Source organism: Macadamia integrifolia, chromosome 9 (genome assembly GCF_013358625.1).
Source record: "Macadamia integrifolia cultivar HAES 741 chromosome 9, SCU_Mint_v3, whole genome shotgun sequence".
In the NCBI taxonomy this organism is placed as follows: Eukaryota; Viridiplantae; Streptophyta; class Magnoliopsida; order Proteales; family Proteaceae; genus Macadamia; species Macadamia integrifolia.
Window position 1 is genome coordinate 28,762,036 of NC_056565.1, and position 22,793 is coordinate 28,784,828.

General features: G+C 42.1%; 1 protein-coding gene across 1 annotated transcript; it reads right to left on the bottom strand.

Annotated features, from left to right (window-relative positions):
- Window positions 1-64: 64 nt before the first annotated feature.
- Window positions 65-18,233, bottom strand: LOC122089835 (RNA-binding protein 39-like). Its single transcript, XM_042659545.1, has 9 exons — window positions 17,161-18,233; window positions 13,602-13,688; window positions 13,449-13,523; window positions 13,144-13,227; window positions 8,025-8,089; window positions 7,695-7,944; window positions 7,505-7,593; window positions 496-610; window positions 65-404 (listed from the first exon to the last, which is right to left on the bottom strand). Exons 1-9 carry the CDS (start codon window positions 17,386-17,388, stop codon window positions 363-365), a joined length of 1,035 nt encoding a protein of 344 aa, XP_042515479.1. The 5' UTR covers window positions 17,389-18,233; the 3' UTR covers window positions 65-362.
- Between the last annotated feature and the right edge of the window lie 4,560 nt (window positions 18,234-22,793).

The following is a 22,793-nucleotide window of genomic DNA, read 5'->3' on the forward strand; positions in this document are numbered from 1 at the left end:
CCCCCAAAAAAAAAAAACCCCAAACACCTCCATAGGACGATAACAAGAACGAAAACCAAACGCCTACACAATAAACCACATTAATCATTTAAATGTTTGCTGTGATCCAAAAGCACTAGCAGCTCTCCTCTTGATCTAAAAAGTAGGTAACCCTTTCCATGAAAAAAATAAAAATAAAAAATGGTAACTACATAAAAATGGGCTAACCAACGCCCCCTCCCCTCCCCCTAAATGGGAACCCAACAATTGTAACCCTTTCGTTACACAAGGATACATCCAGATTCCAGACTACCCCTAAGTTCAGTAATAAAAATCAAGAAAGGAATATTAACAGATAAGTCAAACTGTTCAACTAAATAAAGCTATCTGCTGTCCGGAAATTTGGCCTCGTAGTTCTGAGTTGACTGCATATACAAACAAGCAAACAAAAATGAGACATTAGGAACCTGGGGGGAAAAGCAATCAGACTTACATGGACTGAAGTGATACACTCACCATGAACGTCGCTGATATCGTCTTACCCGCGAACCACCTTCCATTGAGTGTACGCTGTGCAATTATGGCAGATTGAACATTCTCAAAACGTAGGTATACAAATCCAGCAGTTGCCCTGCAATCGAACAGTCAAGAGTGAACCAAAGCATGCTGAGTGTAACCAAGATCATTCCCTATAACATTCATTTTAATGACCCAAATTGATGGCATCATCTCAAACAAAATGAAACCTGCTGCCATCTACTGAAGAAAGAAAAAATGATAAGAGCAACCCTCCCCCTAAATTGAATTTTGACAGCTCCATAGGAAACCCAGGGTCTGCAGGAATCAATGGAACAATAGAAACAATAATGTCGATATTGTGGTAGCATGTTTCAGGCCAGAGTAGTGTGCTTTAACTGTGGAGTTGATGAACCTGAAAGCAGTAGAGGACTAGGAAGTTTTTTTTTTTTTGCTAACAACGGGTATCAAGCCCTTTGGCCTGACTAGTCCCGCAGGCCCATACTGACCCCACAACCGCATGGATCGAGTCATACCGGAGTTGAATGAGAACCATTCAACTTTCACTAAAAGCAATAAAGAGCACTAAACACCCCCGTGTGAGTGGGCCCAAGGAGGTAAGAGGAGTTGAACTCAGAAGCACGAGCCGAAGGTCCCTTGCCAACTCGGCTACCCCCTTGGGGTTACTACATGGACAAGCTCCAATGTGGAAGTAGGAGAGGACTAGAAGTGGTTACTACATGGACATGCTCCAATGTGCAGTACTCAACCCCCCCCCCCCAAAAAAAAACCGAAAAAGAAAAAGAAAAAGAAAAAAGGAATCCCCAACATGTAAGGCACATTGCGAAGCCGTCTGTCACGGCCTTAGACCTTGCTAAGCAACCGCGCCGGCACTTAGCACTCCCACTAGCACTAAGTCAGCTTAACTACACTCCTCAAGGGACTTGGGAAGAGAAGAAGTGAACACAAGAGTGAGTTTGAAAGAATGAACTTGTATTGCACTAGAAAACTTGAGTACAAGGCTTGAAAACTCACTTGCTTGGTGCCTTAGCTAAATGAGGGCACCTCTATTTATAGGCACTCCTACTTACAATGAATGGTTAGGATATGTATGTGTCCTACATCCAACGGTTACTTCCACCTCCTTAGTGGAGGATTCTAATAACCTCCTAAAATATCTCCTACAAGTATCTTCTAGAAAATATTTACTACAAAATATCTAGAGTTCCACACTTTAGAAGAATTCTCTAGAAACTGGGCTTTACAAAGCCCAATGGCCTAAGTCCATGGGCTAGGCCTGTGGGCCTTTATTGGGTGGGTTGTGACACTCCCCCCCACCTAAGTCGGCGACATCCTAGTCGCGTCTTCTTTGTGGAACCTTTGTATGTGGTCTTGGAACTGCCATAAAGAGTCGGCGGGTTCCCAACATGCCTCGCTCTCTAATAGCCCCTTCCACTTGACTAAGTACTCCCTACTAGGAGGTACTCCTCGTCTCTGGATGACTATGTTGGCAATGATGTATTCAGCCTCCTTATTGTAGGAAGTAGTGACAGCCATTGGTGCTCTTGTTGAGGCTCCATGACTTGGGTCTTCCTTGTCTCCATAGTATGGCTTTAATAGGCTTGCATGGAAGACCGGATGGATCTTGAGTTTAGGAAGTAGGCTTACCTCATAGGATACCTTGCCCACCTTTGTGATCTCGAACGGGCATTCATATCGGCGTACCAGCCCCTTGTGCACTTTCCTTAGGGACTTGAATTGTTGAGGTAGGAGCTTCACAAGTACCAAGTCCCCGACCTTGGTCGCCTCCCTTTGTCAGCCCATTTCTTCATCTTCTTGGTGGCCTTGTCTAAGTATGACTAAGCCACATCTAGCTTTGCTTGCCACTCCTTGGCAACCTTAAACGCCGAAGGGCTCTTTCTTGTGTAGCCGGTCATCACCGTGTTCGGCGATAAGGGTTGTTGTCCCGTGGCAATCTCAAATGGACTTTGGTTCGTAGCCTTACTTCGCTGGAGATTGTAGGAGAACTAAGCCACATATAGCAACATGGCCCAATCATGCTGATTAGCACTCACAAAGTGCCTTAAGTAAAGCTCCAACAAGCTATTGATGCGCTCTGTTTGCCCGTCGGTCTGGGGATGGAAGCCTGTTGAGAAGTGTAGCGACGATCCCAACAACTTGAATAGCACCGTCCAGAACCTCCCCGTGAAACGAAGGTCTCGATCACTTATTATGGATCGTGGCACACCCCAATGCTTGACGACGTGCTTTAGAAATAGCCTTGCTGCTTCTTCCACCGTACAATCCCTTGGTGCTGCCACGAATGTGCCATACTTAGAAAATCTATCAACCACCACCATTATTGACCCACACCCTTTAGACTTGGGTAGGGCACTGATGAAGTTCATAGAGACTCTCCCATACTCTCTCTGGTATGGGAAGTGACTCCAACAATCCCCTGAGTGGTTGCTGCTCCACCTTGTCTTGTTGGCACACAAGACAAGTTCTCACATAGGCCTCTATGTCATCACGCATCTAAGGCCAATAGTAAGCCGCTTCTAGCAATGCCTGCGTGCGCCGTTGTCCTGGATGGCCAGCCCATTTAGTGTCGTGGCATTCGCGAATGAGGTTCCTCCATAGGTTACTCCACTTAGGCACATAGAGTCTTCTCTTCTTAGCATAGAGTAAGCCATCTTGCTCCCAAAATCTTCGTGTCTTGCCATCCCATGTAAGGGCAAGTAAGTTCTTAGCCATGGATCATGTTGGAGGCCCTCCTTGATCAAGTTTAGAAGTTCCCCCTCCGGTTGGCTAAGAGAAGCCAACTCCGCCTTCCTACTAAGCGCATCAGCCACCTCGTTGGCCTTACCTGGCTTGTACTCGAAGACGAAATCAAATTCTGCCAAGAAGTCTTGCCATCTAGCTTGTTTAGGACTTAGTTTCTTCTGGGTCTGAAAGTAGCTAGTGGCAACATTGTCCGTCTTCACCACGAACCTTGACCCAAGTAGGTAGTGACGCTAAGTCCTTAGACAATGCACCACCGCGGTCATCTCTGTCTCATGGACTGTGAAGTGCCGCTCTGTCTCATTTAGCTTACGGATTTCATAGGCAATGGGGTGCCTTTCTTGCATCAACACCCCACCGATAGCAAAGTCGGATGCATCTGTGTGCACCTTAAATGGCTTGCTATGGTCGGGTACGGCAAGCACTGGTTCCTCCATAACGGCCTTCTTCAAGTCTTCAAAGGCCTCTTTGCATGCGTCCGACCAAACCCATGGTCGGTTCTTCTTTAGTAAGTCAGTGAGTGGAGCTGCCTTTCTTGAGTAGCCTTGAATGAACCGCCGATAGTAATTAACTAAGCCAAGGAAAGACCTTAGCTCAGTCATCTTGGTAGGTGGCTCCCATTCTTGAATTGCCCGCACCTTACTTTCGTCCATTCGTAGTGTTCCGCCTCCGACCTTGTGACCAAGGAACATCACCTCCTCTTGTACAAATGCACATTTTTCCTTCTTAACATAAAGTTGATGGTCCCTTAGTTCCTTGAAGATGGTCTTTAAGTGTTGCATGTGCTCCTCCAAGGTGTTACTATAAACAATGATATTGTCCAAGTACACCACCACGAACTTGTCGAGGTAAGGGTGGAAGATCTTGTTCATCAAGATGCAGAATGTAGCCAGGGCATTGGTGAGGCCAAAGGGCATCACTAAGAACTCATACGAGCCATACCGCGTCACACATGTTGTTTTAGGCTCATCTCCCTCTGCAATGCGGACTTGGTAGTACCCCGATCATAAGTCTAACTTGGTACAGTATCTTCAACCACCAAATCCATCGAATAGATCAGCTATTAAAGGAATGGGATACTTATTCTTGATTGTTACCTTGTTCAACGCCCGATAGTCGATACATAGGCGTAGTGATCCATCATGCTTCCGTTGAAAGAGAACCAGGGCATCATAGGGAGCTTTAGAAAGGCGAATGAATCCCGCATCCAGTAACTCCTTGAGTTGCTTCCTTAGCTCCTCCAACTCTAGCGGCGACATTCTATAAGGTGCCATGGCTGGTGGCTTGGCACCAGGCTCCTACTCGATTGCATGATCCACCTCCCTCCTAGGTGGAAGCCTCTTGGGCAGCTCGGATGGCATCACGTCCTTGAACTCTTCAAGAACCTTCTCAATAGACTTGGGCAGCACCTCAATTGGACTGTCTTCCTTCTACTCTAACAGTGCCGCCAAGTACGTTGTTTCTCCCTTCTTGACTCCTTTCTCTAGCTGCATGGCTGAAAGGAGTTTTGGGCCGTCCTTGGTCCCTTGTACCATTAGGACCATGCATGGAGCTCCTTCCTCCATGATGCAAACCGTGCTTATGAATGGCATGGGTATGGCCTTAACCCTTCGTAGGAAATCCATGCCAAGTACTACCTGAAAATCATCCATACGCACTATCTACAGATCTACAGTGCCTTTCCACGTCCCGATACTCATCTCGACCCCTTGAGCAATGCCATGTATGGGACGAGCTTGGGAGTTGACTGCCTTGAGCCATCCCCCTCCTTGGACACCCTAAGTCCAAGTCTCTTTGCCTCCTCCATTGAGACAGTTGCGGGTAGCACCCGTGTCTACCATTGCACGAGTGGGCTTGCCATTGACGCAGACCTCCACGTACATGAGCCCCTTCTGAGAGGTTGTGGCCTTGACCTCTGTCTTGGCCTTGATGGCACTTAGTCGTTGTAGGGACCCCATATATGCTTCACCTCCACTTTTCTCCTCAAGTAAGGCATTAAGAGCCTTCCTCTTGGGTCAATCCCTCGCCCAATGTGGCCCATCACACAAGAAACACTTGTCTTGAGGTGTGAACTTGTCCTTCTTGTCGTGCTTGGGTCTACCCTCCTTGTTTGAAGATGGTTTGCTAGTGCCTTCCGTTGGAGGGTAAGTCTTGGACGCTTTTTCTCCCCCACCTTTTCCATTGTTGCTTTTCTTGACCTTAGAACTATCCTCTCTCCTAAACTCCACCAATGACTCGGCCACTGCAATGGCTGAAGCAAGATCCTGCACGCCTTGGCGTTGTAGTTCCTACGCAGCCCAGCCTTGGAGGCCATCCATGAAGTTAAAGAGGAGTTCTTCCTTAGTCATACTTAGGACCTCGAGCATCAAGATAGATAATTCTTTAACATAGTCCCGAATAGACCCCATGTGTTCGAGCCTTTTAAGCCTCTTCCTAGCCAAGAAAGCGGCATTCTCGGGATAGAAATGTTTCTTCAATTCTTTCTTGAAGCAATCCCAAGCATCTATGCAACACAAGCCCCTTTCAATATCGGCATACCTCCTACGCCACCATAGGGTTGCATCATCAGTGAGGTAGAGAGTAGCAGTCCGTACCTTTGATGCCTCATCGTCGAGTGCCATTGCCTCAAAAGTACCTCTCCATATGCCAAAAGAAGTTGTCAACTACTCGCGCATCTCTCTTCCCAGAAAATGGCTTGGGCCTTGGTGCCTCCACCCTAGGCATTTCATGAGAGGTAGTGGCTCCCCCCGGCCACTGCCCTCCTACACATGGCCCTATCTTCACGTACCTCGTCAATGTGAGCTTCAATCTAGGCCAACGTCTCCCATATCTAATCCTTGAAGGTGGCAATCTCCTCCCACACTCGAGCCTTGAAGGTCGCAAGCTCCTCCTTTTGATGGTGTGTCATGGTGTTGAGAGTAATTAGTAGGGACTCCTTGAGCTCCCCCATCTGGCCTTCGAGCTCACCCACACGGCCTTCAAGCTCCTCCCCACTTTGCTCTACAACATTAAGCGCTCCACCACCACCGCCATTGCTAGCTCCACCTGAGCTAAGCGAGGCTCCATAGCACTACCAACATCCACAGACTTGTCTTTGCTCCTCCTTTGCTTCCTTGTGTTGGGGTTGCCCTCCCTTCCATGGTTTTGCTCACTTGCTGCAACATCGTGAACCTCTGAAAGGTTAGACATAATGCTTGTCCCACAAGCTTGGCTCCCTCGCAACCGAAGCTCTGATACCACAACTGTCACGGCCTTAGACCTTTCTAAGCAACCGCACAGGCACTTAGCACTCCCACTAACACTAAGTCAGCCTAACTACACTCCTTAAAGGACTTGGGAAGAGAAAATGTGAACACAAGAGTGAGTTTGAAAGATTGAACTTGTATTGCACTAGAAAACTAGAGTACAAGGCTTGAGAACTCACTTGCTTGGTGCCTTGGCTAAATGAGGGCACCTCTATTTATAGGCACTCCTACTTACAAGGAATCACTAGGATATGTACATATGTCCTACATACAATGGTTACTTCCACCTCCTTAGTAGAGGATTCTAATAACCTCCTAAAATATCTCCTACAAGTATCTTCTAGAAAATATCTACTACAAAATATCTAGAGTTCCACACTTTGATAGAATTCTCTTGAAACTGGGCCTTACTTAGCCTAATGGCCTAAGTCCATGGGCTTAATGGGCTAGGCCTGTGGGCCTTTATTGGGTGGGCTGTGACATGTAGCTACTTTGCCAATATGAATACCTCATTCCATTGGCGGCAGGGTCGGCCAATTCTCCAGCAGACAACCATGTTATGTATGTCCTTAACCACCGATATAGCAATAAACTGTACAGATAGAGATGTGAGGGGGTGTTTTATTGCATGCTCAGCTTGTGCCCTATGTACATCATATTGGGGGTGGCCTATCAGTTGCCATGGTTCACTCCTCGTTAAATAAAGCTTCGTAGTCATTCAATACCCCTCCCTCTGCCCTCAGGGGAAGGGAGAAAAGGCGCCCAAAAAAGAATAAGGAAGCAGCTAGGAAGAGCTTATTACAATAATAGCACCCATCAAAATGGGCAAGAGCAATAAAGTATGAGGCATAACTCAGTTGGACCCAATTAACAAATCTAAAACGAACAAGGCCACAAGAGAATATTCACTATGACGAAAATTTTACTTCATACTAGGCATCAACTAGATGGTAAAATACAATCTAATCCACAGAATTACTTACTTGTCCACATAGATATGCTTAACTGTGCCAAACTTTCCACATTCATCTTGAACATCTTCCTTTATATCCAAATCAAAATCTGGTTCAGTCTGCAAAGCAACTAACTTATTTCAATAACCAAAAACATAGGAGCAGGCACATTGCAACGTAAATGAGAAGAGAATAACTAAAAAAGGCTTGCCCAACCAACCTCCAAATTTGGATCAAACATGTTCTTCAGCAATAGACAGTCACCGGGTACACCAATAATATCAACAGGAGGCACGGTCACAGCTGGAACTGAAAGACCTGTCCCCTGCAATCCAGCAAGAGCAGGAATGGTAGGCTGTCCAAGTGAGGAAACAAGGGGGGCAACCATAGGTGCAGCACCAAGAACTGAAGCTGTTGGTAGACTGAGACCAGGGCCATTGACAACAGATGTGACAAGCGAACCAGTAATACTGCAGATAGAGATCAAAAGCTTAAGTTCAGGGATATCAGACACAGTGGGAAAGGACCACCACCAAAAAAAAAAAAAAACCTTGATGCAGTGCCACTCCGGTCCAATTTCTGCATGAGAATAGCCCTAGAACGAGCATTCAGAGACTGCAAGTGAAAGACAAGGTTTATGTCAGCAATGCCAAACGGTTGACAAGTACAATCTGCCAGTATAAGCAATATCAATCCCCGACACAAAACTAAGGAAACTGATTCGACAATAAAAAGTAGTACATTCGAATTTCTCTGCAAGGAAATGAAGAAATACTTGCGACACTTTTAAAGAAGCAATTTTTGTGGTATTAATTTGGTTCGATGTGTACAGACAGACACGAGTCATATGTTGACAGGGCCACAGGGCTGGAAATGGGAAATCTAAGACACCTCGACAAAACAAACGAAAGAGTAATGACACACTTTGTGCACATCAGCGGTATAAGTTAAATCTAAGGGGCTAAATACAATCTGGTGGTATGGGAAGTAGACATAAATACATTTAAATTAAGGGCATAAGTATAGATGCAAAAAATAAAGATACAACTATACAAATAAAATGAGAATTGACAGGGACTTGCGTAAGGAAAAAACATAAGGTGCATATGTAAGTAAATTAACAAATGAGGCGTAACGGGTAATAGAAAGCATTAAACAAGACTCCGCCCCCAATCTTAGGGCTTCTCGACAAGGTTGCTGCAGAATCCAGAGACTTCAATCAGCCCGAAAAACTTATGGCTCTCACATCAGGTAAGTAATACTATTCTCTTTCTTGTTCTCCTCTCTTCTTATTCTTCTGGCTCATTTGATCCAATTCTCTCCTCACTTGAAAGCAGCAGTGTTCCTCGTGTCACAAGTTGAGATGGGGACAAAGGCTAGAAACTGTGTCCCCCACAACAAAGTTATTTGCATATTTAGATTAGATCACTGAGAGTCGAGACAAACAAGAATATATATGGGAAAAAGAAAGTTGCCTGGTTGCATGGCCCCTGTGCCCAGACATGGGCGTACGGATTTACCACTCCATCCCGATAAAAAATCCCATTCCTTATGATGCCCCTGTGCAGGCTCTCATTAGCCCCGCTGGTGCAGATCCACATGACCAGGCAGAGATCTCTTGCATTATACATACATATATATATATATGGGAAAAATATCACTACCCAATCGCATGCCCCTAGCCCAGACACAGGGGATGGCAAAAAGACCACCCTGCCACCTGGTTGGATGCCTGTACGCCTCCCCAGGTTGGTCTTCATGCTGACGCAGTGGCCACGTGACCAGGTAGCTATCCCCAGCCCATACATATACATATTGTCCACTCACAAGCAGGATATTTCAAAAATTTTAGTGTAGGCCACAGCAACATTTAAGTTTAATTAATGGAAACAAAGAGCAATAGCACCTACATTTTCAAATTTTCTAGTAACAAATTCAAAGCTTATTTTCTACATTTCCATGACATAATCAATCAAAATACAAGATGAAGTTGGATCAAAGAGTAATTTGTAAACAGTGATTACTCATGGATGGAACCATGGTACAGCCTAAAGCCTGCTCAAAATAAATATTCATAAATTGTTGTGTAGGAATCACCTAGGTGACAAGGCATGGACCACTTTATTGAGTACAGAAAGGTGCCCACCTAGGTCGACAAGGCATTGAGTCGACACTTTGGCCAGGTTCACAGCCTAGGCGCCTGCTTTTCGAACCTTCTTTTTCCGCTAATTCTTTCTAAATTTTATGGTGTACCGTTGGTTGAGGCTCTTTCTGGCTTTTGTATTGGTGTGTATGTTAGAACATTTGACTAAGATGTATGATATAATCCTTTAAAAAAAAAAAAAAAAGAAGAGGTTGTACTTGGTGCATGAGGCTCCCGCAAGTGCAAGGTCCCCCGGGGGGGGATCTACGCGGCCTTACCCCGAAATGTCGAGAGGCTGCATAGTTTGTGAGCTCGAAACTAATTTCCAACCTTTTTTGGTAACCGACCAGCTCTTTTTCGTTAAGAGACTGAACTTAACTTTCTAAAAGAATGATATTTCTTTGGTATCAATACTTTTTGTTCCATCTGTTTTGAATCTTGCATGTGCTAAGTTCAACGTCCCTGAATTTTACTGATCTACACCCCAACACTTACAAAGCCGAACCAAAACCTTCTTCTTCTAGAAAAATTTGATTGTCATAAGTCTTTGACTTTCACCCGCTTGGTGTCCTCAGTCAAAGAGGGGTGATGCAAATATGCACCTGTGGAGCGATCCATACCCATCTGGGTACGGGTACCCAGACAGAGATGAACTGGATCCATATTTGATTATTTGATCTACTAGGATTTTAGTAGTTGATTTTATTTAGGAGGATAATATCTTTAGTTTATTTTATTCATTTAATTTTAGAAAGTTGCATGCGTAGGACATAGTTAGAGTTGGTTTTAGATTCTCTTTCTTTTTGAGTTTGTTTCCTCACCGGCTGGTGGAACCTTAGAACATGGAGAGGGATCTCGACTGAAGCAAAAGGGAGAGTTTCAGAAGGATCAAGAAGTGGACTGCTGCTGTTGCGATTTTTTTTAACCACTGTTACAGCAGGGAAAGAAAAGAGGGTGGAGGGGTTTGCTGTGGAGGGATTGAAGGAAGGGAAAAATTGGGGTTTCCGACTTCTCTGTTTGTGAAACAGAGTTGGATTTTTTTTTAACGGCTGTTCTCAGCCTCGACAGAAACCAGAACAGAGGAATAAGGAAGAGATGGGAAAGAAAGGAGTACGAAGGAAGGATCCTTTTGCTCCGATACCAATTGATAGAAAGCCCGTAGGGGTAGGGAAGAAATCACTGAGATGGGTCTTAGAGTCACAGGGGAGAGGGAGAAATTGCACAAAGAATTGGGGGGGGGGGGGGAGAAGGGAATCGCACTCTCTACCCACAAGGGCACTTTGGGTAAATTAGGGATGCTTGCAAAATAGGGGTCATTTAGTCATTTTTGAGACCATTCATTATCCATTGGATATTTGAGTCTTTTATTAAATCATGGGTGAGAAGGGATCCTTTAGCCTATTAGAGGTAATGATAGGGACATTTTCGGATAATTAAAAAAATTAAAGAGATAGGGATCATTTAGTTAGATAAATGATAAAATAAAATTTTGAATTTTGAATGAAAGTTTCAAAAAGAAAGAGGGAAATTTAGGTGGGTATTAATTTTCTCTCAATGGGCAAAATGGGAACTTGGGGGAAAACCTTTCTTTTGCTCACATCATTAGTATAGAGTCAACATGAGGAAAGGGAAGACAAAATAGGAACAGATGGAAAGAGATAAGGGTAGAAGAGGGATTTCACCCATTTAGGCTTTAGCTCATTGAAAGGAAAGCGGAAAAATCGATAGAGAGATGGGAGCAGCCATGGCTGCTGTCCCCATCTCACTTAGGCTAAAGATCAAGGTGGAAGAATCTCTAGAAGCTTCTCAAGGATTCACCCCCCCCCCTTAACCGTTTTGATGCAAGTGGCCTAACGGCCCGAGTGGAGCATGTGGAGGCACAAAATTGTGGAGACAAAGGATGAGGCACAGGTTAGCTTAGAGAGGGCCGAAATCAATCTATAAAAGGGAGGAGAGAATTTCGTTGAAGGGGGTCAGAAATTTTGTGAGATCTACGATTTTTTTGGGGAAAAAATGGAGGAGCCTCCTCTGTTACTGCTTTTTCCGATTTTTTCTCTGAACTTTTGCTCCCTCTCTAATTCTCTACTTGGTTTGGTCTTTCTCTGCTGGATCTGTGGAGTTCAACCAATGATCTTCACCTTGGGGTTTCAATGGAAGACAAGAAGAGGAGGTTCTCAAGGAGCTGAGTTTTTTCCTCTTTGAGGAGAAGAGGTTTGGTTCCTCTAGATCTGAGAAAGGTCTACAGGGAGGCCATAATCAACCATTAGAGATCCTTTCTTCAAGTTCTCTCCCAACGAATTTCTTGAAGGGGCAATCTGAGCATCAAAACAATTTTGCAAACTTGAGACCCATTGGAGCTACTGGTTGCGATTCTTTCTTTCTCTTCCTCATTCATTCATCTACTAGTGCTTGATAAGTATCTCAAAATCTCTTCAATATGTCATCACTGTGGAATTTGGAGCATTTTTAATTTGTCATGAACGATGCTATCTTGTCTTTTGGTTCTCATTCTTCATTGATGCCCAGAAGTATGTTAAGATGAATGATTCTTGTCTCTGTAATCTTTACTTTGAGAATTTTTTTACTTCTTGATCATATATAACCATGGTTTTGAACCTTTATTGCATTGATTCGACTTTTGACGAATATGCTGTGTTTTGCCCATTATACATTGTTGATTATCACATTTTTAGGTAATTACTAGCATATTTTAACCATACTGCATTGAGAGATATTGATTTTCATTGAATTTTGATGAATATGCTATGTTTTGTTCATAGTTCAATAAATTATCCCTTATTACGTCTTTTATAGCATATGTCAGTATCAATATATATAGCACGTATTGAAATTATGCAAAGGTAGTGTTAAAACCAATAAAATCATTTATTCTTGCTCTTTTATGCACACTAGGCACCTGGCCACCGCCTTGGGTGACCATGTCGCCGTGACAGCCACTTATTTACATGCACAACAGAACTTAATTCAAGTCAGAGATGTAGTTTAACACAATCTCATCATCCTCACTTAGTGACCAAGAAAAAAACATAGAGCAAAGATAACATCTAAAGCTAATAAATTTAAAACTGCTAGAACATCAGATGTGAAAATGAGAAAATCTAAGGCCAACCGGCCAAGATAAGGTAACATGCTTATTTAGTAACTCAGCCACATATAAATGAAAACATACAAATAATTTGTTGAGACAGAATTACGCTCTCCAAAGTGAGTCACAGCATCCTCAGACCCTAAACTAAAACGCATATAAATGAAAACATACAAATAATTTGTTGAGACAGAATTACGCTCTCCAAAGTGAGTCACAGCATCCTCAGACCCCAAGTGACTAAAACACATAAATGAAAACATACAAAGAATTTGTTCCTTGCAATGGTTGAGATAGAATAAGGTCTAAAACAGAACTGAGAGCTACTAATTAAATACACTAATACAGGGAATCAAGAATCAAAGACCAATTAGTAGGGTATCATGCAACTGTCACCAATATATAAGAGGGATTACTAACCAAGCCTCCGCCATCATCATCATCAAAATCAGCAGCATTTGCTCCAACATCTTGCATTCCAGCTTGATCAGTAACAGCAGATACCTGAAAAACAGAAGAGGAAATATAGACAAGGCTTAGAGGACCTTCATCCTCACAACCTAGTATTTATTTTCACTATTGATTTTAACTTTATCTTCAGTTGTCAAATGTAAAAACATGATCAGAGGAAAAAAAAAGTAGATGCAATTAAAGTTTATAAGATCCCCATTATTCATAACAATTCTCTTTACCAATTACAATAGAAAAATTACACCAGGTCACACCTTGATTATCCGACCAGCAATATCTAATTGTCCATTTAGACTTTGTGCAGCTCTGGCATCTTCAAGACGTGCAAACTACAAGAGTGTAACTTTACAAATTAGCCAACAGCTTGAAATGAGAGGAACTACCTCCCTTCAGATTGATATACTAACCTGGACAAACCCATAACCTTTGCAATGTCCAGTCTCAGGATCAAGAGGCAATTGCACAAGCTCCACAGGACCAAATGGCTCAAAAACCTGGAATATTAAGCTAAGAATTCAATTCATCCAGTTTACAAGACAACTTCTAGAATGAGAACAAGTTCTTACTGCAAAAATGCAGAGATCAAGCTTTTATCCAAAAGTTCTGAGCATTAAAGAACAAACATAACAACAAAAGCGTACAACTGCCCATGCAGTGGACCTAAAGAGTAACAAAGTTGGTATCTAAATTTTTTTAACAATAAAGCCAAATGAAACAAGGTTTTAGCTCAATTCTCAATCTTAGGAGGGGTCTTGGATTTACAAATGGCTTCATGAAAGAAGTGTCTGTCCTTGATCTGGAGGCAAAACATAGGCAAAGAATGCAGACACGCAGAGTTAGAGATCTCTTCCCACAACTAATCCACCAAAAAATATAATATGCTTCCCATCCCAATATTGCATCTAATGAGTAGGAATGAAGAGTTACGATATGCATCCCATCTACGGAAATTACGCCTCTTGGTGTAAAATTGTCCTAGTCATATCTCTCTAGGCACATCCCCGTCCCTCCTTCCTGCTGTTTATGTTGGAACGGAGTGGAAGACTCCGACCATTTTTTCAGCTATCCTTTTGCCCCCTCTAGTTGAAAAAGAACTCTTATAAGCTGCTGGCCTAGAGGGAAACATATCCTTGGTCTTCATAGGGAGTGGATTTGGTTTGACATGACTTTTGCTGGTTCTACTATTTGTGATACAATGGGCAAACTTGCTTTCTGCACCACCATTTATCACATTTGGTGGGCGTAATCTCCGTGGATGGACCTCCACTCTCGCTCCTTGGAGATGATTTGGAAAGCCCTCTTCTTTGATGTTAGCTCCAAGCTCAAACTCCCCACCCCCCCTCTCTTGATGGTTGTTTCCGGCGTCCTCTTTCTCTTCCCCTCTGGGGCTGTATATTCTTCTTGCGTCTTTTAATATATTAATTCATCCAAAAAAGAGTTACGATATAAATTGTGAGAGATCCTAAGCCCAAAAAAAGTGCAATGTTGTTACTACGCAAAGGCTCCATTATGTACGTTGCAAACCTATTGAAAGCCACAAGTCAGAGATTGATGCAATTACACGTTGGATTTAGGGCTACTTTTGAATTCTGTTTAATTCTTTATTTCTTTCCTTTTTAGAGTTAGAACTCAGTTCGGTAGTCAAATTTTATTCTTATCTGAGTGAAAATGTGAGATTTATTTCTATTTTAGATTAGATGCAATATTTGTTTCAGTTTTAGTATAGGAAAGTAGGTTACTATTGAGTCTTTAAATAGGGTTATGTAACCAACAATGAGACTTAAATTGATTGAAATTGAATGAATGTCTTGGGTGAAACCAAGGCTGCTGTGAGCTGTAAATCTCTTGTTCTACCCTCTCTGAAATTCTCCTCTATTATTCCCTTCTCTTTCTTCTTCGACTCCTCCTCCTTCGACAACTCCTTCCTCCTTGTCTTTATTTATATTTGTTACACCTAGCTGCAGCCCTGTTTCAGCCCTACTCAAGCGCTTCGATCTCCTTAGTTTGTGATCGTTTGGGCCAAGGCTTTGAACGAAGGAAGCACTCCCATATACGAACCTGAACCCTATTATCTTGGCTCCTATTGAGACTCCTACTGTGAGAAACAAGACTTGCAACTCAGGCTACCTGAAGTTAGCACCCAGACCTGATTTGCTGAAGTTAAATACTCTTTGTGCCCTTGAGGTCTGCGATTAGTATTGCTGGATTCGATAGAACATACTATGGTGATCCTTCGGTTTAATTTTGGGCTGATTCGAGGATCTGGAAGGAGTTCTCATCAGCACAAGCTTTCCCTTTGCCACTGGGTTTCTGTTTGTGTCCTGAGGCTTAAGACAACCTAATAAAGCGAGTTTCCTTAAACCCTTATTCCTTAGTTTCCTAAAATGTCCCTCCTTTTTATGCCTATTCCTAGTTTGTCATTGGCTATATGTTACACACTCAAACCACTTTTGCTTCCTATTGTCAAGTTCCATCTAATTACAAAACTGCCACTAATTCTTGGATTTAGAATGTATTGGTTTAAGTGGGCCTAAGTTATCCGATTCCGATGTTGGAACCCGGACCCACATCAGAGATATTTCAGCAACCTGCTAATTATTTACCAAGGCCACTGAAAGCTACTATTGTAAAATACCGTATGCACACAATTTCATCCAAATAGAATTAACCGTAAAATCCTATATGTAATTAGCAAGTAATATGAAACGGATGTGACATTTTTTACAGCTTTGGACCGGTGAGATTTTTTTTTTTTTCCTGATAGGTCTGGTGGGAATTATTAGCCCCATTGCCCTGAGCCTGTTTACTAAATAGGCCAAACTAGTGGTTCACACACCACTGGAGTTTTGAGCATGATCCAAGCACATCATGAAGGCAAAATCCAAGGATAAGGAGAATACCTGGATAGGCAGATGATCAGTAGAACTAATAACAGAAGGATCACCAGGTGACAACACCAAGGAATCAACCAAAACTGGAAGAGGAGAATCTCCAATGGAGGGAGATGGGACAGATCTGCCTTCTGGAGAAAAGAAAGGTGTATCTTGAAAGAACGTGACATCTTTGGGCACAATTTCTTTGTCAGGGATGGAAAATATCAGTTCCAGCCATGTGGACCTTCACATTGACATTGGATTCCTTTCAATAATTCCCCTTCGAAGAATTCTGTGTCCCATTCTTCTTGAAAGACATTTGGTGGTGTCCTCGTGAGCACATTCCTCTCTGTGTCGGCCTGGTATAACCGAAGTCAACTGACACACATGGAACGGGGTGAGTTTTCACCGAGCTGGTTGCTTGAGTCTATAGGCTACCTTTCCTATCCACTTCTCTACAAGCTCTACTTTTTCCTTCAGAGCCATGTCTGTGGGTTGTTCAAGTAGGTTGGGCCAGGTTCGGTTCAACTTTTAGTGTAATGGAAACTGAAATCCATCTTGTACGACAATTTATGGAAAAACAAGTCAAGCCAGCTGATTAAAACTTGCTCCAGATTGATGCCACGGGTTTTCGCTAAGTCTGGCTATCTGTGAAAAAATCAATGAGAGTTTATACTTCCAGTCCCAAAATGACCAGCCTTTTTTCTTCTTACCATTGTCTCCCTCACAAGTAGTCTGTCGATTGTACAGATCAAGTAATGAGAAGTAAATAAGTTTATTTCATTAGACCTGATAATTTTTAAGTTATAACTACTTTCAAGATTTGAAAATAAACTCAAGAGAAATCTTACATGAAAAATAAGTAGGAGAGCACAAAGAGGACAGTCATTGTAGGTGGAGGGGGGATAGATAGAATAAAAAAGGAGAGACATAAACAAGTAATCGTCAGGCCTAAATAAAGTTAGTTGTTTTGCATGGTAGCAACCCTACACATACTAATTGGAAATACAAACGACAGATACAGTTCTCAAACCTTTGAATGTCAATTGCTGTCAATCTAGACATTTCCAAGTTATAATTGATGTGTACTCACCTGGCGAAGTTGATCTTCAGTGATGTTGAAATGCAGATTGCCAACATACAACCTTCTAGCGCCTCCTGAATATGGTCCAATAACACCACCTACTCCTCCAGCTGCAGCAGCTGCAGCTGCAGCTGCATTTGACTGAACTAGATTTTTTTCAGCTTCTGAAGGTTTAACCATCACTGGTTGACCAAGAAGTGGCTGACCAGAAAGTGCTATTGCCATTGGGACTGACATAGCATCATAAAATTCTATGTACCTGCCAGACTCAATAGACAAGTATCTCTTAGGTAACCAAAAAACACACAAAAAGAAGGTCAATTAGCTTGTACAAAGTCGAAAAAAGAGTATTTTTCCTGAAATCAAGGTGAGGTAAGTACGCTGCACATGATCCATGACACCAAGACAAAAGGATAGCCTCAAGGAATAATGCAAGCACCTAAATTTTTTCTAATCAACTCCTTTCACTTTAGGCTCCACCATTTTCTCAAAAAAAAAAGGGTGCAAAGTGAAAATTTTCCTAAATAACAAGATTTTTCTGTGCTTCAGTATGTAACATTTGACATGGTGGCCACTCAATTTACGGGCCTTGCCCCAGAATGTTTTACTCAAACTCTGCCTCATCAAACTCTACTCATCAACATCTCTAATTGACAACAATCTGCACATCTCCAACAGAGACAAATGAAGACTGCAACCCACTACTGGAGGGATTCAGCAGGGAAGACCAAGGAGGGAGACCGTGCATATAATACTATCAGATCGAGGTTGTTTATCTGCACTGTTGGTTGAGGACAGAACACCAGCTGTCTCTGAAATGAGGAAGTGGCATCTCTCTAGTTCCTTTTTTAGCCCGAGCCATTAACAAACTTCAACGATCCTTCTTTGGAATCTGGTGAGCTTGACATTGGGACAGGGTTTCCTAATTGATAGAGTAGTCTTTTACAGCTCAGAACAATCATGGCGAAACAAAATTTATATATTAGAGAATATGGTACAACTGAAAGGTTACCATGTATGTGTGTGTGTGTGTGTGTGTGTGTGAGAGAGAGAGAGAGAGAGAGTTGCACGCTTTAGCAGAGTAGTGCGTGAAAAAACTGCTGAGGATTGCAAGTTTGCAACCAGAGAATGTGACTCTGAAACTGAGTAGCATTTCTGACAGCCCAGATGCATCCATCCTTACCCTGTAATCAAGGATTAAAGTATCGGTATCGGTCGCCGTATCGGTCTGTCAAAATTAAGATACGTATCGGAGGGTATCGTATCGAAGATACGCTAAGATACGCTAAAGATTCGCACATAAATGAATAGAGAACACATTTTTATACACTTTTGCATAAAAAAAAAATTAAAAAAGCTATATATAACATGTAGAATGCATAAATACTTAAGTAGAGTGTATCGTATTGATAGACAAATATATTGAGTTGAAAATGTTCAAAATGATGAGATTTTTTACAGTTTTTTCTTTCCTCATTGCCATTGCCACTGTGATGAGTGCCATGAAGAGTGTCGTGGTGGTTCAAATCCTTGGCTAGGACCTTCTTCAATAGGAGCAACTAAGATGATGTTTTGCACTTGTCGAATATAGGCATAATATTTACCCCAGTCGAAATATTTATGGTAGTGGGTCTCCCATTCATTGTAGAATCTTCTGTACTGCTCAGGAGTGGCCAATGTTGGTCCTGCATAAGTCCCATATCCATAGCCTAAAGAAGCACCTGAAGATACATGGTGTCCATGTCCAGATGAGGAACCAGCATGATCTGAACTTCTATACTGCTTTGGATTGACAAATGATTGTCTTGCATAAGTCCCATATCCATAGCCTGAAGATGCATCTGAAGATACATGGTGTCCATGTCCGGATGAGGAACCAGCGGGATCTGAACTAATGCTCATTAACTTCATGCTACTCATCAATGCATCAGTAGCACTTGGATTGTGGGATCGCCTACCCCTCCGACTATAAGACTTTGGTTGTGTGCGAGCACCATGATGACTATCTTGGGTTGCATGTGTAAATGCAGCCTCCTCTGTGAAATGTGCTGGTACATAAGTTTGGCCACCACCACCACCACCACCATCGTCGTCGTCATCATCACCATCACCATCACCATCACCATCACCATCACCATCACCATCACCACCACCACCATCCTTGTCTTGATCATCATCATCACTATCTGGTTGGGTTACACCATCCTTGTCTTGTTTGAACCATTCACTTCCACAATGTTTCCTTCAATCTACCATTTGAGTCTCCAAAAAGGTGTGTGAATCAAAGGGGAAGAAAGAAGAGAAATATAGAAAATTGTTGATAAATGGTAAGAGAGTTTGAAGTGTTTGTTTCAAACAAAAAAAGCACATTCCACACTTAAGTAGCCGCATCGTACCGTATCGGTACGATACTGTACGATATAGTGCGATACATACTGATACGGTACCAGTACTCACTGGAATTTTTAGGTTTTCAAAAGTTTGTATCATGGAGTATCGTACGTATCGGTACCAATATGGTACGACACGATACGATACTACCGATACACCGATACACCGATACACAAAGAGGGTCAAAAAATTCCCTGTAGCGTATCGATACATATCGTGCCGATGCCTACCGATACCGATACGTATCGGCAAAACGGCACGATATGCACCGATACTTAAAACCATGCCTCTAATCCCAATTATACTTCTCAAGGAATGTGGTAGCCCAAAATGACAACCAGAGAAAGGAAAATTCTGAAGCTGAGTAAAAGTGACCGTCTGTTCAGAAGCGTCAATTATTACTTAGTAATCCCACTTAAACCTTTCAAGAAGTAATTGTTCAACATGGGCAATCTAAGCTCCATGAATCTAAATCTATTTCACAAAGAAGTGGATTTACAAGACAATTCACCAACCATTGTCATGAATCTACCGATTTTTCACAAAGAAGTGAAGTTACAAACACATCCAATAACCATCAGAACTATTCTAAATCAATCTTAATTTAGTTAAATTGAACAAAGCAATTTCCACTGTCACTGAATTTTAAGATCAAACCATGGAGAAAAGACTAAAGCTTTAGCTTTGATTCTTCCAAACAAATTTGAGTCTCTTCCAAGAGTCAAATTCAAGTAACAGCCTCGCCAGTGGGAGGTATCCAAGATGGAGGAACTCATAGATGGCCACTTCCCATTGACAGACTCGAGCAACAGCCCCACTAGTGGAAGGTCTTCAAGATGGGGCAGATCATAGTATTTCAATACTCACGAGTACATCATTGAGCCAGCTAAAGACTAAGGGGTGGAGATCCAGAGGGATTAATTTATTGGAGCATTGACAGATGGTAAAGAGATTAACATGTGGCCCCACCCTTACTGATGGCAAAGAGATTAATTTATTAGAGCATTGACATTGACAGGTGGTTGATTGGATCCATTCCTCCCTTCTTAATCACAACTCTCTCTGGACTGCCCCCAACCTTACTAATGCTTCTTGAATCTGGAGGAAAATTCTCAACCTCAAACCTTTGGCCCTCAATACCATCCCCTTTCTATTGGCAAAAGTTAGTCAACCTCTCTCTGGTTGGATCCTTGGCACCCTTCTGGCATCCTTTCCTCCCTAGTCACTCCCAGTCCCAAGACCATCTACTCCTCTGGCCTTCCCAAATCTGCCCCCGTTTCCTCTATCATTTCTCCCCTGGGCTGGTCCCCCTACCTTCTCCCTCCTCTTGTCGATCTCTAGTCTTCTCTCCCACTGCTCCCCCCCAGGGCACCGAGGAAGGGAAGACAAATGCACTTGGCTCCCCTCTTCCAATATGATTTTCTCCTCTTCCTAATGTAGAACTAAAATCACAAGTGAACCTAATCCCAGACAATATCTAAAATTCTGGTTGAATAGAGAAGATGTCCTCCAATAGGCTTGGTTCTAGCCCTTTCTCTCACAACAAACAAATAAAAAGAAAATAAGAAAAGAAAGAGAATTCGATAGAGGGTTGAGAAGGGGGAAGAAGAACTAGTAAATGGGCATCTCACCCTCAGGTTTAGGCATCTCACCCAATTGCATCCCATAGCACAATAGCATAAGCCATCTTTTTTTTTTTTCATTCAAAAATTCGTGTTCAATGTTGTAGCCCCTTACAAACTTATATAGAAGACTCAAAACTGACTCAAACGCTTAAAAGGAAAGGCCTAACCCAATCCTTAACTAATTGGGAAACCTAAATTAACTAGGTTACTAAAATAACAAAGGAAATAGACTCAAAACAGGACTCTAACTAAACTAATGAATTAAATCCTGTTTTCCTACTTTCTACCCATATTTTAGGCCTATTAAAGTGGTTCATTACAAAGAAAACCCATGGGATCAAAGGCCCAACACATACATAACCCAACCTAAGGCTTATTTGCAATAAAATAATCTCATTATGTGACTTATCTACATCGATTCACCGTCTTAGAAAAAATCCATCCCCGAATTTTGTAGAGTGCAAGGGTGATTATATCATGGTTCACGTCCCTCTTCAAGCCGTAGAAAAATTCAGGTAGCTTTTTTATAATAAGGATGTAGTCTAGAATGTGAGGAGCCGGATCTGCAAAATACTTTAATGGGATGACGAACTCCACATGCTCAAATTCAAGGTCTTCAGATGTATCCATGGGATCGTCTTCTAACACGTCCTCTACTTGCTCTTCTTCGACCATAGGCTCTTCAAGTCCTTTGTCCCTGTCGTTCACAGTCTCCTCAATGGTTTCATCAACCACTACTTCAATTTCGAACCCTTTAGGATCTTATGCTTGGCTGTCCATAATCACCATAGTTGTAGCACTAATCTCCTTGGGTTTGATCTCTTTGTCCACCATTGTGACTATCGCTTTCAATTTCATCCACATGAGTCTCGTTGATGGGAACATCAATGACTAGATCTTCCTTGACAATAGGAATTGCTGGAATTTCTTTAACACTAACCTCAACTTTTGACTTTGGTTCATTGGTTGGAGGTGTCTTCCATAGTTTTTAAGGCGTTGCTAAGGCGATGCAGTCTAGAAATGGTAAGGCAGTGCTCCGCCTTACGTGAAGTGGCGCCTTATGGGTTTTTTTTTTTTTAAACACATTTTAAAATTACTTGATGAAGATTCCAAATATAGATTTTTTATTGGTAGGTGTATGGTTTTGTTAACACTTGAGATGTAGGGGATCAGCTTTACTCCACCAAAAATAACCAAAACAAACAAAACAAAAACACAATTCACAAACAGGGTTTGGATTTTGTCAAGGGTTTTAAGAAAGGGCTTTGAGAAGGAATCAAGGAACAAGAAAGAACCACTGATCTAGGCGACCATTTTGCTCCGGCAGCGGTGAGCTTCATTCTTCTTTGACAGGAGTAGAAATATAGTGAATGACCTTAGGGCTTAGGCACTTATTTTTGCATCATAGAGGTAAGTATAATAAATACTTGTATTTTTTATGTCTTCTTTTCTTTATATTTATAATTTGTTTCATAATTATGTATTTATATTATATGTTAATATGTTATGATGATTGATGATTGATGATTGATGATTGATGATTGAATATTGATGATTGATAAAGATGAACTTAGTTTATTCACTTTATTGATTTGTTTTCTTGATGAATATCTTACATTGGTATGA

Excerpts from the sequence above, each read along its gene's own strand:
- LOC122089835 (XM_042659545.1), bottom strand. The coding sequence starts at position 17,388 with ATGTCAGTCCCAATGGCAATAGCACTTTCTGGTCAGCCACTTCTTGGT. Across the intron at positions 13,524-13,601 it reads AAGGTTATGGGTTTGTCCAG|TTTGCACGTCTTGAAGATGC; the intron begins GTTAGTATATCA and ends ACACTCTTGTAG. Across the intron at positions 405-495 it reads CGATATCAGCGACGTTCATG|TCAACTCAGAACTACGAGGC; the intron begins GTGAGTGTATCA and ends TTGTATATGCAG.